The sequence below is a fragment of the Octopus bimaculoides genome, chromosome 28, assembly GCF_046866305.1.
Source record: "Octopus bimaculoides isolate indiv1 chromosome 28, ASM4686630v1, whole genome shotgun sequence".
Lineage (NCBI taxonomy): Eukaryota > Metazoa > Mollusca > Cephalopoda > Octopoda > Octopodidae > Octopus > Octopus bimaculoides.
In genome coordinates, this window is record NC_142955.1 from 7656598 (window position 1) to 7675279 (window position 18682).

Below are 18682 nucleotides of genomic sequence, written 5' to 3' on the forward strand. Positions count from 1 at the left end.
AGATCTGCTCGAACATCTTATAAAACAGAATTGAGAGAAAGCTGAATGGGAAAGCTTCAGGAAAGGGAGACTTCAGGAAAAACTACAGCACAATAGACCACACATATGTTTATAAACGAAATGAGGGGGAAATGTCAAACTTACAACTTATCATTGTGCTTAACAGTTGTAGATTTTGAAAATGCTTTTGATACTGTGGAAATACACTAAGAGCACTAGAAGAAAAGGGAATCAAAGGAGACTATATGAAGTTACTAGAGAATGTGCACATCAACTGTAGAACTACTGCAACTATAAACAACAAGCTAACTGATGTCAAAATTGGTAAAGGAGTCAGACAAGGAGACACCATCTCACCCAAATTATTCACATCTGTATCAGAAAAGGTTTTAAAAAACTTATATTGATCAGATAAAGGAATAAATATAAATGGATGCATGCTAAATCAACTCACATTCACTGGTGTTTCCAGCAGCATTAAAGAATTGATAGAAATTCTCAGAAAACTAAAAGAATAAAGCAAAAACTGTGACTCAGAATTAATATTAATAAAATGAACACATTCTCCAACCATCTAATCACATGGAAATATCGTAAAAGATGATGAAATAGTTGAACATGTGAACCAATACACCTATCTTGCACAAATAATCTGTTTCAAGAATAAAAATCAAACTAAAGAAATTGAACAATGAATACAATTATGACAGGGATTGTTTGGTAAATTGAATCACATCATGAGCAGTAGCTTGTCTATGTGTCTGAAAAGAAAGGCTTTCAACCAGTGTATGCTGCCTACCTTATGTATGCATTAGAAACAGGGGCTACCAACAAGAGCATTGAAAATAAATTAAGATCAATACAAAGAACCATGGAAAGGAGAATGCTGAAGATTAACAAAATGAATAAGTGGAGAATCAACAGAATAAGATTGGCAACAAGTTTAACAGATATTATTTGGAAAATAAAAATCCTCAAATGGTCTTTCGTGGGACATGTGTTTAGAAGAAAGAATAATAGATGGAATAGAAAATTGACAGAATGGACACCGTCTCCAGGAAACTGAAGGAAGGGAAGACCATGCAGAAGTTGGAATGAAAATTTTGTTAAATTCTTCAGCACTTAAACATGGATGAGGAAAACACCAGACTGTAGTTGGTGGAGAGAAACAGTCCATGAGGAAACTCCCTCCCCCATCCCCCATTTTTCTTTACTTCAAGAAATAGAAGGAATATGTTTTCATCATTATTTCTATTTAACATACATTAAGGCTTTATAATATTTAAATCTAATTCAGATGAAATATTTATGCTTACATTTTTGGATTGAGGAAAAAGGACTGATATTCCAAGCCTTTTCATTTTGGAACCATTTTCTCCATTCAGTTTCAGGAGGAATTTCTTGCTCTTGCTTGCACCTGCATTGTATATAACAATTACATCAAAACTTTGTGGGTCTCTCTGTTTATTCTCAAATGTTCCACTAGCTTGAATGGTGCGACTGGGAGTTGTGAATTTTAACATGATCTTAAGAACAGCACCAAAATCTAAATGCATCTCTCCAATAAGCATCTTGGTGAGTTTGTTTAAATCATGACTAGAGATATCTTGAGGTAAGGTCATTGCTCTTGGAGATGCTTGAGGTATCTTGATCCAAACGAATAAGGATGATTTGTATGGAAGGTGAATTTGAATTAGTTTCAGGTAAGCATTTTTGAGGCTGACAGCAAATCGATCACTGCTCTTTTGACCAGATATCAAACTTGATCTCTTTGCTTTGTTGTTGGTAGTGTTGATGTTAATGTCATCAAAGTAAAGAAACAAGGTAGTGGCTGTGGAATTCTGATGGAAATAGACACTTTGCTTTTGCTTTGTCAAATCAGCTTTTACACTGATCTTCTGATTGCTAATCCACTCAGCAGTGACAAACAAGATATTAGTTTCACTGGACTGTTCCTTTATATTGTCTACAAGATTATCAGATCTGTGGTAATGTTCTCTTAGTGGTTCCATGCCTTTTTTGTGTGGACGTGTATCAAGACTGAGATGAATGTCATACTTAAGAACTGGTATATATGATGAGTCAACAACAACAATTCCTGACAGACCATGGTCTGGACATGTGATATAAACAGATTTCCTATTTTCATATTCATTCAGCTCTGAGAACTCATAAAGGACAATGAAATGTTGAGTGCAAGTAGAGTTGATGCTGAACATAGCACTTATATTTTGTTGATCTTTCAAATCAATATTGAAATTAAGAACTATGTGGATACTGGACCATTCTCCAAAGTTACAAATCTTCATTTCTGAATTTATTGGTGAATGATTTTGAATCTTAAAATCCAATTTCTTTGATTTACCTGGTTCTCTTGAATTGATTATGAATAACCTATATATCAAATGATGGATTTTCATGTGGATGTTTACTTTTTCTTCATCTAACTGGTTTAGGTATGACCCGGAGAGAACGAAGAAAATGCCATCATAAGCAATTTGGTAGGTGACACGAGACACTTCTTTGTTATCATTATTAAAAAGCCAGAAGATAACAACCTTGATATTAGAGGTTGTTAATGAAATATCTACAGTTTTAGAATTTATGAATTTGTCTGAAATTGAAATACCTGCTTTGTATACTTCATCATCTAGTCCGACTTTTAAGAAATACTGAAATTGTTTTGTGCTCCATTTCTTCAAGGAACAACTGAATGAAATTCTTGGAGCCATGTTAAATGCGAAATTAAGCAACAGGTCATCATACTTGAATGTGTATTTCAAATTCAATGAAATTGGTTCGTGTCTTCTGTTATAAACCTGTGTGAATAATGTAAGCCCAAAGTCATTGTTACTCAGAAAATACTGATTCAGGGTGAGGCCTATTAATTCATTTTCATTGTGTTTCAGGTTGCTCCTAATCATCTTAGAAACTCTGAAATCAGTTTCAAAAGAAACCATGAGTTGGAGACTTCTCAAAGACTCATATGGAGTTTTCATTTTGATGACAGCTTCACTTACACGACCCTTCACCAAACTGATTTCAAGATACGAGGTGTTAAAGTATGGTAGAATTTTTAAGAACCCCATTGATGTTAAAGACCTGTCATTGATCTTATAATAAAAATTTAAAGCAACTTCACTCAAATATGGATTATTTCCATTCTCTGCTCTTAGAGATATATTTGCAATATCCTTTGCATCTGTTATATATAAGCTTGTTTTAATTATGATGGGTTTGACACCAGATATTTCCATATAACTTGAACCTGTATGAATCCCGCCTTTTTTATTATAAACTATTTTGAATGAACTATTTCTCATGAGTGTTGCCAAGAGAGCATGATTCATGATGTTTGTTTTGTGTATTGGGGGATGCCAATAAAATATTCCACTGGAAGTGAGCCGATTGGAGTCACTGTAAGAAAGATCAACACGGGCATGTCCTGTTGAGTCCAGCACATTAAAGTTAAGTCTTCCTTTGGAATCGTATCCATTGTCAGTTTTGGTGAATTCCACCAAAACATCTGCTGTGTGAACTCCACGGAGTTCTGCTGTTAGTTTGTTGACACTATTGTTCTGTGTTTTTGGTGATGTAAAGTTTAAAACGAAACTGGATAAATCATTTTTGTATAATACCAAACTTGAACTGGCTGCATACCTCAGTTCAATGCCATCAGGGTCAAAGGTTAGATTTTGCTCCATCCTCCGAAAAGTTGAAGTGAATGACCACATAGAATGGTACTTACCATTCAACCAAAAGTGCTTTCCAGTAATATCAAAGTTTGTCTTGTTATAGGGATCATTTGAGTTACGAAAAATTAACTGAAATAATTGCTTGCTGAAAACAGCAACAAATAACAAATTCTGGTTTGTGCTCTCAGTCTGGTTCACAACCAGTTCCCATGAAGAGCCTTCAGGGTTGATTTTGTATCTCAAAGAAGACTCACCAAAGTAACTGATTTTCTTCTTCAAAAACAGCCCACTATCTGCATTTAGCTGCAGTGAGGCCTTGTAGTGATCCTTTGTGTTCAAGAATGTTGAGCTAAAGTTTGCTGTTCGTCCACTAAAAGTATGAATTTCATTATTCATTTGGTAAACAATGCTGCTGTAGTTCTGAAAGGTTGTGTAAATGGTCAGTCTTTGACCCTTCTGCCATTGAACTTGTAAATGGTTTGTCAGCTTTGTTGGCACTGTCTTCTGTTGAGTGAGTTCTTCTAAGAATAAAATTTCCTGATTATGAGTGGAAAACAGAACTGCAAAAGCTAAAGATCGAAAGTACTTTGTTTCTTTGTCAACAAAACTCAGAGAGGTATTTAGTACATTTCCTTGTGCAGTTGTAACAGTTAAACTATTTCGGAATTTTCTTGAAAAACTGAATGAACCAGAGATATAGCTGGTATCAGCTGTAAATTCAAGCTGCTGCAAAAAGCAAAAGAAACAAGATGATTAATATAAGAAAAAAATAGTTTCAGATATTTCAGATATAATAATGATAACCCAGAACTATTGAATTTCAGTATTATATTTTTCATATTTTGGTATTCATCAATATATTTTACATCATGCTGTTAAGCTCTCTTGAGAGTTTCTTAGCAATAGATACATATACATATACATACATACATAGTCCAAATACATACAAGACCACCCACATACCACAACGAACCTTTTGATTGGTGAAAATTAATGAACATCCTTCTGTTGAACATTCTTTACTGCCAATTTTAATGCTATTTCACCTGAAGAAATGAACACATGAACAAAGATCCATGGATATTACAAATTGTATTGTAATCATTCCAGGAATGCAGACTTATGGTCACAAAAAACGTGATTTGTGAAAACGGGCATAGTGATGCATTAAAATATTTATAAACTCCATACTTGGATTAGTATTATTATTACTACATATATCCTACATTATATCAGCACAACTCAGTACAATCCCTTAAAACTGCTGTTGCAAAAAGAGACTGATAGATTAAATACCAGACTTCAAAAAAGAAAAAAAAAAATTATAACAAGTGTGGCCATACTGGGGCACTGCCTTGAAGAGTTTAGTTGGAAAAAAAAAATCAACCTCAGTATTCATATTTTATTAAAGTCTGGTATTTAATCTATCAGTCTCTTTTTGCCAAATTGCTAAATTACAGGGTGTAAACAAACCAACATTGGTTTTCAAGCAATGGAGAGACAAAAATGAAGACATGTGTGTGTGTGTTTGTGGCAAAAAAAAAAAAAACTGATAGCAAAGTTCTAGGCTTAAAAATAAATACTGGTGTCAATTTGTTTAGGTAAAACAAATACAAGACAGAAGAGAAAATGTATGTATGTATGATTCTATGTGTGTGTGTGTGAATGTATGTATGTATGTAGTTGTCTTACTAGCAAGAAAGCAACAGTACTTCTCCCTGGCACAAAACCAAACTGCCTCTCATCGGGCCTAATTTTCTTCCAAATTAAGCTATAACTATTTTGGTAACTTTCAAAACCTGGTTTAGCAATTTGATATCTCTATAATTACTTCTATATAAAGCATCTCTTTACCCATGTAACAATTAACCATAGTGCTGCTATGAATAGCATTGGGTATGACACTTTCCTGTCCAACCTGATTAACTAATGACTGTTTAGGCTGCATCCTTCTTCACCAAATATTTTAAGCATCTCAGTGGTGATTCTTGATGGATCAGGTATTTTCCCTGCCTTCATATCCTTAATTGCTTTACCTATCATATTACTGTAGGATAGCTGGTCCCTCTGTTTGATCTGCATTGGGAACCCTCTTTCTCCCATGTATTCTTTGCATTTAAGTATTTACCTAAAAGCAATCCCTTGGATTTGGCATGAGTCAACCTGGAGAAAGCCTTCAATAAAGTCCCTTGCTCTGTGATCTGAGAGTCACTGAGAAAGCTTAGGGTACACAAATGGCTTGTGAAAGCCATACAAACTGTAGAGGGGTGTTGTTAGTAAGGTGAGGGTTAGCAATGAGGACAGTAATGAATTCTGTGTACAGGTAGGAGTACACCAGGGTTCAGTTCTCATTCCTCTCCTATTCGTAATAGTCCTCTCAATTGTAATAGAGGAGTTTAAGACCAGTTGCTCTTGGGAACTACTATATGCTAATGACTTCCTTCTTATAGTGGAATCTAGCAGAACTGGAAAAAGAATTCCAGGTGTGGAAGCAAAACTTTGAATCAATGAGCCTTAAAGTTAACATTGTAAAAATCAAAATTGTAGTTGACAAGAAGGTAGATAAGACTGTCTTCCTGTCAGGCAAATGGCCCTACTTCATAAGTAAAAAACGTGTTGGAAAGAATTCCATTTGATGTACCCAGTGCAAGCTGTGGACACTTAAGAGGTGCAGTGGAATCACAGGAAGATTAACAGGGAAAGTATGTTGCAGATGTGTAGAAGCAATAAACACTAAAAATGCATGAGAAACAAATTTTCTGGAATGCCCAGCAGGTTCGCTAGAGATAGAAGATATGATCTAATTAACAGTGGAAGAGAATGTCCTGAAAGTATAGTTGTTAGAATAAGAACAAGATAATATTCCGAGAGCTATTACCTCTGTTAGTAATGAAAGGTCTTTCAGTATGAAAGGCAGATTGTATGGTGCTTGTGTATTAATAACAAGGCTACATGGTAGTGGGCTCTGAGTGTCGAAAACATGGGAAGATTAGAGAGAAATGAAGACTAATATGCTCTGTATGATGTGCAATGTCAGTGTGCATACAAAGTCCAAATATGTTAAAAGAACAATTGTGTGTAAGAGGAATCAGATGCAGTGTGCAAGTGAGAAGATTCTGGTGTGGTTATGTGATAGAATATGGATGAGAAAAGCTGTGTATAACAAGTGCCAATTACTAAATATAGAGGGAACTTGTGGAAAAGGAAAACCCACGAAGACGTGGGATGAAGTAGCAAAGACTGATCTTAAGATGATGAGTCTCATGGAGGAGATGACAAAGGATTCAAGATGATTGATGATTCACGGTGCTTGGGAAGAGCCATGTGTCTCAACAAAAGTGAGATCCTAAAAGCATTTGATTTATATTTATACACTCACTAAGCCTACACCCACACCCAATCTGTCCTCCCATCAAGCCTTTCGCCTTCCTCATCTTATCAAAACCCATCCCTCCATAACTCTTCTAACTACAGCACTATTCAGCTGCTGTAATCATGAGAGCAGAATATGCACATATTTCTTCTACCTTTCTGTTATCAGTTACCTCCTCTTCTCCTTGGAGGCTCTTACTTTTAAAATCCTTCCCTTATTCTTAGAACCATCACTTCCACTTTATTTTTCACCAAACATCTCTTTAGTGCCTCTAGTTATCTCTTCTTTTCTTCTGAGATACATGTTAGGATTGTTATTACCTTATCATTAAAACCTCTCTTATCTGTTTTCATTCTCATCACCCTATCATATCTGTTGTCAATGGCCTAACATCCACTTTTGTCCCTCATTTACTCACTATAGTCATCTATGTGCTTGGCTTTGTGGTTAGGATATTCAGCTCACAACTGTAATGTCATGAGTTCAATTACCAACAGTGTTTTAGTTGACATTGCCCCATTCTACTCAGCTGGCAATAGTGAGTAGTATATGTGTTTCAAAGGGTCAGCCTTGTCACATTCCATCATGCTGAATCTCCCTGAGAACTATGTTAAGGGTACACATCTCTAGACCAGAGTTTTCCAACCTGTTTTCCTCCAGGCCCTACAGTAACTTTTCAGAAAAATGTATGCCCCACTAATATTTGAAAAAAATGAACTTTATATTTAATATTTCATAATTATATACTTTCCTTAAAGATATATCCACATTGGGGAAATGGAATAGTGCTATACTGTAGCAAGCAGTCTTCACAAAGTATGCTTGGCTGGAGGGATTGGTTTGACTAGGGTGAGTATAGATGAAGTATGTTTGCTGTGAAAAAAAAGATTTTCACAGTTCCATGTCCCACAAAAGAAAAACACAATTTGGATCCCATGCTCTACCACAATCTTCACAGGCCTCACGTTGAGAATCATCAGTCCAGACTCAGCAGATATATAGAATAAAACAACAATGCCCTACCTTACTAGCAGTATGAAGTGAGACACTATATCTCATGGTTCTTGTAGAATTTGTTGCCGTACAATTGTACAAAGATTGAAAGTTGATGAAATGATTGTCCTTCGGAACACCATACTTTGTCTTAACTTCAATCTGCCAACCATCACTCAAACTGATAATGAGTTGCCCTTGAGTAGTGAGTGCAAGTGCAGCATTTTTCTTACTGGAAAACTGCCTGCAAAATGAGTTTTTAAAATCATTAAATAATTAAATGTATTAATTAATCCTACAATAACAATGTTAAATTTGTTATTTTTTGTTTTTTCTACCAGCACACACACAAACACACACACACACACACACACATAGACACACACATTACAGCCATCATCATTGTTTAATGTCCTTATTCAGTGATGGAAGAGATTGATAGGATCTGATGTCTCCAAAGATTGTTTTATACTCCAGCTTCTGCTTTGCCATGGTTTCTATGACTGGATGTCTTTCCTAATGCCAACAACTTTACACTATGTGCTGGATGCTTTTGTATGGCACCAGCACTAGTTAGGTGACCATGCAGCCTGCAAGACTAAGATCCCAAGTGACAGAGTGGAGTTGCAGAGATTAGAGAAGCTTCATGCTATGGGATGAGAGGCTAAAGTGTGAGAAAATGGCCCAGAACATGTACACAGACACATATGTATTTATATATATGTATGTATATATAACAAGCAAATTAACTAGTTAGAAAATCTCTATAAGAGATGAAAGCAGTAATTATACCGACAAGTAATATTTATTGTCACTTCAGTGTCCACCACTGAGGATGAGCACAAACAGCTCGAAACTTGACAGTCTGGTGGTTCTGTCATTGCTGGAAGATGGTGGTGGTAGGGGGTTCACTCCCCTGCTTGCAATATATATTGGGTGCAGATTGCATTGATAACCAGCAGGAGGAGGCATCCTCCAGCAGTTATAAACAGTAGTAACGTTGGTTCCTATGGAACAGCCATGTTGAAGTAGCAATAAGTATATAACAATTATTTTCTGTAGTCTTAGGATCTGGAACTCGAAAGAAGAAGCTTACAAGCAGATGCAATTCAATGGTTGTTTATTTAGTTCTCATTCACGGGGTTCGCTCCTGGCGACCATCTGTATGGCAGCGTGTAGTTCATTATAGCTCCGTTCTGACTCAAATGACTCAGCGGAAATATCTACTGTTGGAATGGCTTCAGGCCAATGAGAGAAACAATCGACGCATGTCAATATGTAAGAGAACCTGCGACTGACCGGCCATGGTCCAACCAGATCAATGCGGATATGGCGAAAGCGAGTCTCCAGCAGAGAAAACTGTCCAAGAGGAGCGCGAATGTGCCTGTGGACTTTAGAATGCTGGCATTTCACACAAGAGTGTGCCCAATCGGTGATCATTCGGCACATATTAGGCCTGAAAAACCAAGCCGTAATAAGCTTCGTCAATGCAGCGATACCAGGATGTGACAGTGAATGCAAGGCATCAAACACAGAGCGCTGGTGGTTCTCAGGTACAAATGGCCTGGGAGAACCAGTAGCTATGTCACAAAGGATTGTATCTTCAGCAAACGGAAGTGGAAGATAGCCAAACTTGCAACAGGACAACTTGGTAGAAGTTAAATCCAAAGTGTCTAGAGCTGGTTGATCCTGTGCAATGGCAGTTAAATTGATTGCCGCAGGAGATGAAAGGGAGCACACAGGAAGACGAGAAAGTGCGTCAGCAGGCACGTTCTCTGTTCCAGGTATGTGCCGAATGTCAGTCGTGAACTGGGAAATGTAGTGCAGGTGACGAAAAGCACGAGGCTTGTGATCAGTATAAATCACAAAATCTCGGCCCTCGAGTTGATGTTGAAAGTGACGAACTGACAGGTAGATCGCTAAGAGCTCTCGATCAAAAGTACTGTACCGACTTTCAGCTGGCTTTAATTGACAAGATAAAAATGCCAAAGGCCGAGTTTGATTGTCAACGGTATGTTGTAAAACAGCACCAACCGCAGAATCTGATGCATCAACTGTTAAAGAGACGAGCATCAGGAGCTGGATGTGCAAGCAAGGGAACAGAAGCTATTTCCTTCTTAATTGACTCAAACGAAGATAATGCTTCAGCAGATAGGGTGATAGGAGCATCTCTTTTTGTATTTGCTTTCAGTAGATGAGTCAAAGGAAGTAACTTGTCTGCACATTTATGTATGAAGCGTCTATAGAAGTTGACGATTCCCAAAAAGTGACGCAATTGGCATAGAGAAGTGGGAGGTGAGATGCATTGAAATGCATCAACTTTGGAGGAGAAAGGTTGGATTCCATTAGAGTCGATATAATGACCTAGAAATTCCAGAGAGGCCTGTCCGAAAACAAACTTATCGGGGTTGATTTGCACATTGTAGGTGTGAAGACGCTGAAAAAGTTGAGATAAGTGTTGGAGATGATTTTCACTCGTGCTGTTAGCTATGAGCAAATCATTGACGTAAGCGAACACAAAATCAAGTCCACGGACAACTTCATCGATAAACCTCTGGAATGTACTCGTTGCATTCCATAAACCGAAGCTCATAAACAGGAACTCGAAACTTCTAAAGGGGGTGGTAAGGGCAGTTTTGGGAATGTCATCAGTGTTCATTGGAATCTGATGATAAGCCCGGATGAGGTCAACCTTGGAAAAAATGGTACAACCATGCAAGTTCGAAGAAAAATCCTGGAGGTTCCTTATTCATGGGATTTGCGTCCTGCAACCATCTGTAGGGCAGCGTGTGATTTGTTATAGCTCCGTTCACGTGAGGTACATTACCTCTGGAGATAACAGGTAAAGTTAGAGCGGGTTAAGAATACGCTGTGAGCTGCCAGTTTGCTGTGTTGCTCAGCGTTAGCATGAACGCAAGAAAGAGGATCACCTTAATACACGTCCTTAAATAGATGTTGCCCACGAGAGCCTCACTGTGGTCTCACGCATGGCAAACATGGTTGTAGGTGAGATCTCGCTCTTGTCTTGGACATGTTAATGGCTGCCGGCAAGATCTCCCACAAAATGGCGCTGGCTTCTTGTGTCACACTACAAACATTACTTCTCAGTTTAGTTACTATTTTCATCTCTTTTAGAGGTTTTCTAACTAGCTACTTTGCTTGTTGCAAGATCGGTCACTGAGTGTCACTTATTTTTCTATAAAATTGCAAGCTGGAGCAAACTACTGCTATCTCTAGCGGAGGGTGCTCACCACTGAGTATGAGCACAAATAGCTTGAAACTGGGTGGTCTAGTGGTTCCATTGTTGGTGGAAGATGGTGGGAGTTTGCTCCCCTTAGTTGCAATGTATATCAAGTGCAGATTGCATCAGTAACCAGCTGGAGATGTCCTCTTGGGGTTAAAAATGGTAGTAACGTTGGTTCCTATGGAACAGCCATGTTGAAGTCACAATAAACATTACTATATATGTGTGTGTGTGTGTGTGTGTGTGTGTGTGTGTGTGTGTGTGTGTGTGTGTGTGTGTGTGTACAATTTAAATATAGGATAAAATCTTTATAAGAATTTATCAAGTAGTTAGCGTGAAAAAACCTCATACGAGAAAAATTTATTAATTATTCCCTATAAATATATCTATTTATATTAAGGGCATTACTATACATAAATGCCTCACGCTAGGAGGGACTCTTAAAGTCAAAACTACCATAATAAACACATAGTACCGAACGTGAGGGAATGCAACTTTTGAAGCGAGCCTTTTAAAAGGTTTTAAAAGGCTCACTTCAAGAGTTGCACTTCCTCGTGTTTGGTACAATGTGCTTAAAAAGACTCCAGCAAATAAGATCTGAAGAAGGAATTCTAATTCCGAAATATCATCGGACTATAAATAACCAAGTTACAACAGGTATATAGTCCATTTTTTGTTCTATAGTGCATTGTTATACCTTTCTAAAGTTTTTATTCTTTATAAATTAAAATATATATAGCATATATATATATATATATATATATATATATCATTATCATCATTTAACATCTGCTTTCCGTACCGACATGAGTTCAGTCTGTTTTGGCAGATCTTTATGGCTAGATGCCCTTCCTAACATCAATCACCTTACAGAATAGACTGAGTGCCTTCTATGTGGTACTGGTATCAGTGAGGCGTGTTTTCTCATGGTTTTTACAGCTGGATGCCCTTCGAAACACTGACCACTTTACAGTGTGGACTGGATGCACCAGCATCGGCGGGGTCATCAAGCAATTTTGAGACAGGGAAGCATTGAAGGAGCTGGCCTTATGCCAAGTGATGAGAAATTAGTGTGAAAGAAGGATAGAAACAGGTATCTTGCTGTAGAGGAGATACATGGTTACTCAGAGAGAGAGAGAGAGAGAGAGAGAGAGAGAGAGAGAGAGAGAGAGAGAATGAGGACAGAAACACACACACACACACATATATATGCATTTACATATGTATGTATGAGTATATATATAGAGAGAGGTTGGCCAAAACAACGAAAACACATTGTTAAATAGAAGTTTTGTTATTTAATACAGAGTTACTCCATGTTTGGCATCAATCACAGCTTTAAAAGATCAAAGAATTGACTTGTACAGGTTCTGAATGGTCTTAGTCTTAGTTTCTCCTGTTCCTAATGGGATGTTAGATGACAAATTGCTCCCATTGAGTGCAATCTGCTGCAGCCATTTTTACATCAGTCCAGGTCAATTGCAGTCCCCATAAATTCTTGCAGAGAATACTTTGCCAGTTTTTGGGTGGATTTCCTCTCCTTTGTTTGCCCCCAACTGGTATCAATGTTAATGCAGTGTGTGACAGCTTGTGTTTTGGTAGCTGTATTATATGTCCTATGAATTGCAATCTTCATTTCTTGATAATGTCTGATAGCTTGTGTAGCCCTGACCACCAGATGACCTCCTCATTGTGATGTAGTCCCTCCATAATATTCTGAAACGGTAGTTAGGACTATTTTGAGTCATTCTTCAAGTAAAATATGCTTTATCACTTTTAGTGATGATGCTGGAAGGAAGCTACTTCTCACTTGCTGCTCCAAAATGCATCATAAATGTTTCAATTATATTGAGATCCAATAATTGAGGTGGAGAGGCGGGTGGCAATCCAAGTGGTCTACTTCACTTTTATGCTATTAGTACCAGTTTTGAATAACATTAGCTGTGTGAACCAGTACATTATCATCCCGGCAGATTGCATGACCATCAGGGTCAGATGGACATGGTCAGCCAAATACTCAGACAGTCTCTGATGTTAACTTCACCATGTAGATCAACTAAGATATGGCTGCTCACCAAACCACCTCCATGCTTCCTTGTAGGGACAAAACAGAGAGGGTTGAAGGTCCCATTGGGCTGTCAGCAGATATAAATTCACTCCAGAGTAAGTTAAGGGGTGAACGATTATTCATCAGAGAAGATGACTTTGTTCCATTTGGCAATTGACCACTTCTGATAGTCTAGACACCATTTTCCCCACTTATCAAAGTTAATAGAGAATAAGAGAGGTTTAATAGTTGCAACCCTCCCATGTTATTCAGCTTTATGGAGCTTGCAACAAAAGGTTTTGGTTGATAGAGAGTTAGCAACTTGGTAACTTAGCTCTGCTCTTACTGTTGCTGCTGTATTTCAATTGCTTTTAGACACATTATTAAGTCTCACTATTCTGCAGCTCCTCACTGTGAGATTTGCCTTCCATCGAGAATTATACTTGTCAGAGCAGCTTTTACAATAGTTTTGGAATTCTAACATGATGTTGGAGTCTGTACCCCTCAAAAACTTAAACGGTTCAACAGTTTTTGTAACTGAAGCACCAACCATTTGCATTCCAACAGTTTGTGCTTTTTAGAAATCAGACAGGTCATGCATTTGAACTTATTTAGGGATGTCAACAGCTCCATAAAGAAGTGCTGATCACTCAAAGTGGATGGAAAAGGGAGACTCAGGAAGACATGACACAAAGTACAGAAGGATGACCTCAGGACACTGAACCTTAAGGAGATGACAAAGCACCAAGATATCTGGTGCCTTGCTGTACTCAAGAAGACCTGTCCTCCACAACAGAAGTGTCAGTGCTGCTCTTCTTGATGAAGAGGATTGACCTGCAAGAGCCCTGTGTCAGTGCCACATAAAAAGCACACATCTTGGTGCCATGTAAAAGCATTTATGCCACTGCCATGTTAAAAGCACCCACTACACACTGTAAAGTGGTTGGCATTAAGAAGGGCATCAAGCCGTAGAATGCAGGTTAAATCAGACTGGAACCTAGTGTAGCTCTCCTGCTTACTAGCTCTGGTCAAACTGTCCAACCCATGCCAGCATGGAAAACAGATGGCTACATTATGAAGTACAGGGCCTATCAACACATATACAGGCTAGAACATATTGCTGACAGGAAAAAGTTAGTTAAACCCATCAAACCCCTGTATGTTTGATTGCATGTATGTGTATATATATATGTGTATGCATGAGCCAACATAATAGCCCAACCTACTAAAACTAGCAGTCAATTATACCTCAAATCATCCCACTAGTGTCTTAAAAAGCTGTGGCATCCCTTGATACACTATATTTGAGGAAAAAAGGGAAGATCATAGTTGGAGTGCCTTTCAACATAGCTCTGCTATATCAGGGCTAACCTAGGGCTAAAGAACAATATGAACAAAGCAACAAAATGACACGGTGGCTCAATAGATTAAAAATATCAAGATCTTGAAATAATAAAGAAAGAAGAAAGAAAGAATGAAAGAAGGAAGGAAATCAGGAAGGAAAAACAACATTGTTATACTTACATTCTCCAAGAATAAAATGAAGAATTTGTCAAAGCTTTCTTCTTGGTGTCAGTAACAATTTTCAGGCGGTCAATATACTCTGGGCCAAAATTGTAATAGAATATCATTTGGTTGTGTGTTTCCAGGTTTTGGATTTGGTTGTCGCCATTAAGTCGAAGAATTCCAAGAGGAGATCTCACAGAAATTCTCAAGAGGTTTTTGCTTTGTTTAGAGACTGCATTGAAGGTTATTAGTCCTGGTGGACAGGGAGGAAAATATATAGGAAAGAAACAATAAACAAAATATATATGTATATATAAACACAGTCATGGTTCTGTGGTCAAGAAGTTGGCTTCCTTATCACATAGTTTCAAGTTTGATTCCGCTGCAGAGCACCATCATTGTTATCATTGTCTAACATCCATTTTCCATGCTGGCATGGGTTGGACAGTTTGACAGGAGCTGTCTAACCGGGAAGCTGTCCAGACTCCAATTGTTGGTTGTGGCATAGTTTCTACAGCTGGATGCCCTTTCAAACATCACCCACTTTACATGCTGGGTACTTTTTATGTGCCACTGGCAAGTAACCCCTGCCATAGCCCTGGGTTGATCAAAGCCTTGGTGCATGGGAAATGAAAGGAGTGAGTGACTTGGTGACCCTACTAGTACTGGTGTCACAACAGAGCAAGTACATTCTGTAAAGTTTCAGCTTCCTAAATCCTGCCAAAGCAGACTCTGGAGAGCAATACAACCCTCAGAGTAGTTGGATCCTGTTGAATCATCCAACCCATACCAGCATGGAGCACAGATGTAAAATGATAATATAAGCTCTCTCTTTATTATATATACTAGCTGATATACCTAGTAATTCCCAGAAAAGCAGGGCTTGTCCCCTGGTCCTGTTCTCATAATTGTTTCACTAATACAATAGCAACAATACAAAATATGTAACCCTTAAAACAGTTTTTGTGCTTTTACAGAGAATACAGAACTGTCTTACATAGGGTCTCGTTTTTAGGAAATCCCAGTAAGTTATGAATACCAAAATCATGAAGTCAGTTATATAATAGCATGCAACTTGGTTACCTGATAGTAACAATTCAAAAAAGTAGCCCCGAAACGGGCTTTATTGCATCCCCAGAGTATATAGAACAGTAAGGTATGTATACCAAAATCGTGAAACATGTTACATAATAACAAGCAAATTGGATATGAGATAATAACAATTCAAAGTAAGTCTGAAAAGTTCTTCATGCAGTGCCTGTCAATTGGCTGAAGTGACATGAAAGGTATTGTCATTCGTGGTATATTGGTGAATAAGTCACTAACTGAAATAAGTGCTTGGGAAAATATAATTTACTTAAGAGTTGTTCTGGGTAAAGTGCAAAAATAACTGTAACAATTCAAATACCTTAAAAAGCCATGTAATTTGCGCACCTGCTTAATTTACACATCTGTTTAATTTACGCAGGTAATTTTCAGGATAAAATTTGTTACAAAAAGCTTTACATGTAAAATTCTCACCCAAAAGTTTTCAGAATTGCCGATATGGCCAGGAAAAAATGGTTTCCAATTTAATTGTATTTAGCATAATTTCACTTAGTTATGTTTAGATTTTATTAAATTTTCATTAAATAAAAATAATTGCTGTTTAACAGGTATCACATTGAAAGCTATTAAATGACAAAGTGTTTGTGTTGTTTATAATAAGCTTTATTTTACATTTCTTGCTGTATGTCTACTCAAATCATAACCATAGGAAAAGTTGTTGATAAGAATTACCAACAAAAACAAAGCTGATAAATATGCACAGGTGTTACAAATTAAGTTTAATTACCAATAAACATCAGCTTGGATGACACTTTACTCAACCAACAGAGGAAGGCTACCGATCAAACTGATTATGTAAACAGAATTCTGATTGGTTGAAAGCATCTTCTTGTCTCAAGTTCCGATTTTCTGCCTATTCTTGTGGGAACTTTTGAAATGGAGTATCAAAATTTTAATCCCTTTCACACTTATAAAATGTCAAGCAAAGTTAAACATTTGTAATTACTGTTATTGTCAGTATGGGCAGAACTTATGAATCAGACCATGGCAGTGAACTCCTGAAATGGCCACAGATGTGTTTTGACTTGATTTTGTGGAATTCTATTATGCTCCTTGGACTTCAACCTACCATGGTTTTCTTGAAACAAAATATTTTGACATCTTTTAAATTGAGGGGAGTAAAAACTTTTTTTAGTCAATTGATATATTTTTTAAAGTTTTTTAGTTGCCTGACATGCTTTAGAAATTCATTTTGATCATTTAGTTTTAGTTGATTGTATATACCTTTTCTTGATAGGCCATTCTATATATTTGTATTTTTATGTGTATATATATTTTTTACCTTCTGAGTTTTTATATATGTATTCCTTTTATATGTTGACAGCCATGGTAATATTTACATTTGATCAAATATATGGAAGCTTGGTGACTTGACTCGAATTTGATGTTTGTTCTCTAATCAATGTTTATATATATATATATATATATATATATATTTGATGGATTTCTTTCAGTTTCTATCCATGAAATCCACTCACAAAGCTTTGGTTGACCTGAGGCTATAGTAGAAGACACTTGCCCATGGTGCCATGCAGTGGGACTGAACCTGGAACCATGTGGTTGTGAAGCAACCTTCTTACCACACAGCCATATCTCGGACTTTCAGTCATAATATATATATTTTTATGAGCTGCTAATAGTTTCATGCCATAAAAATATCTCAGAGAGCATTTGTGAACACGTCTGGTGCCTTCATGCAATCCTCAAGCTAAAGTTTGCACGAAGGCCCCAGATATGTTAAAAAATACTGTCTGCATAAACCTACTAGTAGCTCATAAAAATATATATTGTGTTTCTTAAACAATATGTACTACTCACCATATGGAGTACTTCTTTTGTTAATCTTACCATCATGGAACAATACACTTTATATATATATATATATATATATATATATATATATATATATATATATATATATATGTAGGTGCAGGAATGGCTATGTGGTAAGAATTAGGGATATTCCTTCATCAAAGATGATGTGAGATGGTTAAATAGAGGAAAATAGTAGAATTCAATATAAGGAGTTATTTTGGAAAAGGAGCAACTGACTGGCTTCCGTGCCGGTGGCACGTAAAAAGCACCATTCAAGCGTGATCGTTACCAGCGTCGCCTTACTGGCACTTGTGCTGGTGGCACATGAAAAAATATTTGAGCAAGTTTGTTGCCAATGCTGCTGGACTGGCTCCTGTGCAGGTGGCACGTAAAAAACACTATTTGAGTGTGGCCATTGCCAGTACCGCCTGACTGGCCTTCGTGCTGGTGGCACGTAAAAGCAGCCACTACACTCTCGGAGTGGTTGGCGTTAGGAAGGCATCCAGCTGTAGAAACTCTGCCAGATCAGATTGGAGCCTGGTGTAGCCATCTGGTCCACCAGTCCTCAGTCAAATCATCCAACCCATGCTAGCATGGAAAGCAGACATTAAACGATTTTGATGATGATGATGATGGAAATAAGAAGTATAAAGGGAAGTAAGAGAATGAAAGTAAAAATAAAAATATATGTAGGATGTTATAGTTGCAGTTCCTTTATATGAAGACAGTGGTGTGTAGAAGTGGTAGAAATGCTTCTTGTTCATGGTATGTAAATTTCGGTAGGGGTTCATATTTTGTCATTACAAATGGAAAGTATATATATATATATATATATATATACTGACAAGCATTTTTTACCACCTGCCAAAAGGAAAGGACTATGCACCACCTGCCCCAAAACG

General features: G+C 37.3%; 1 protein-coding gene across 3 annotated transcripts in view; it reads right to left on the reverse strand.

Annotated features, from left to right (window-relative positions):
* LOC106873345 (uncharacterized) overlaps positions 1 to 18682 on the reverse strand; it is a 263949-nt gene that overhangs the window by 77126 nt on the left and 168141 nt on the right. For all 3 annotated transcript variants that reach the window (XM_052977316.2, XM_089343929.1, XM_014920673.3), the window contains exons 17-19: positions 14877 to 15111; positions 8092 to 8305; positions 1317 to 4421 (exon numbers count right to left, since the gene is read on the reverse strand). In XM_052977316.2, coding sequence (XP_052833276.2) covers positions 1317 to 4421; positions 8092 to 8305; positions 14877 to 15111 — 3554 coding nt within the window. The remainder of the gene's footprint in view (positions 1 to 1316; positions 4422 to 8091; positions 8306 to 14876; positions 15112 to 18682) is intronic.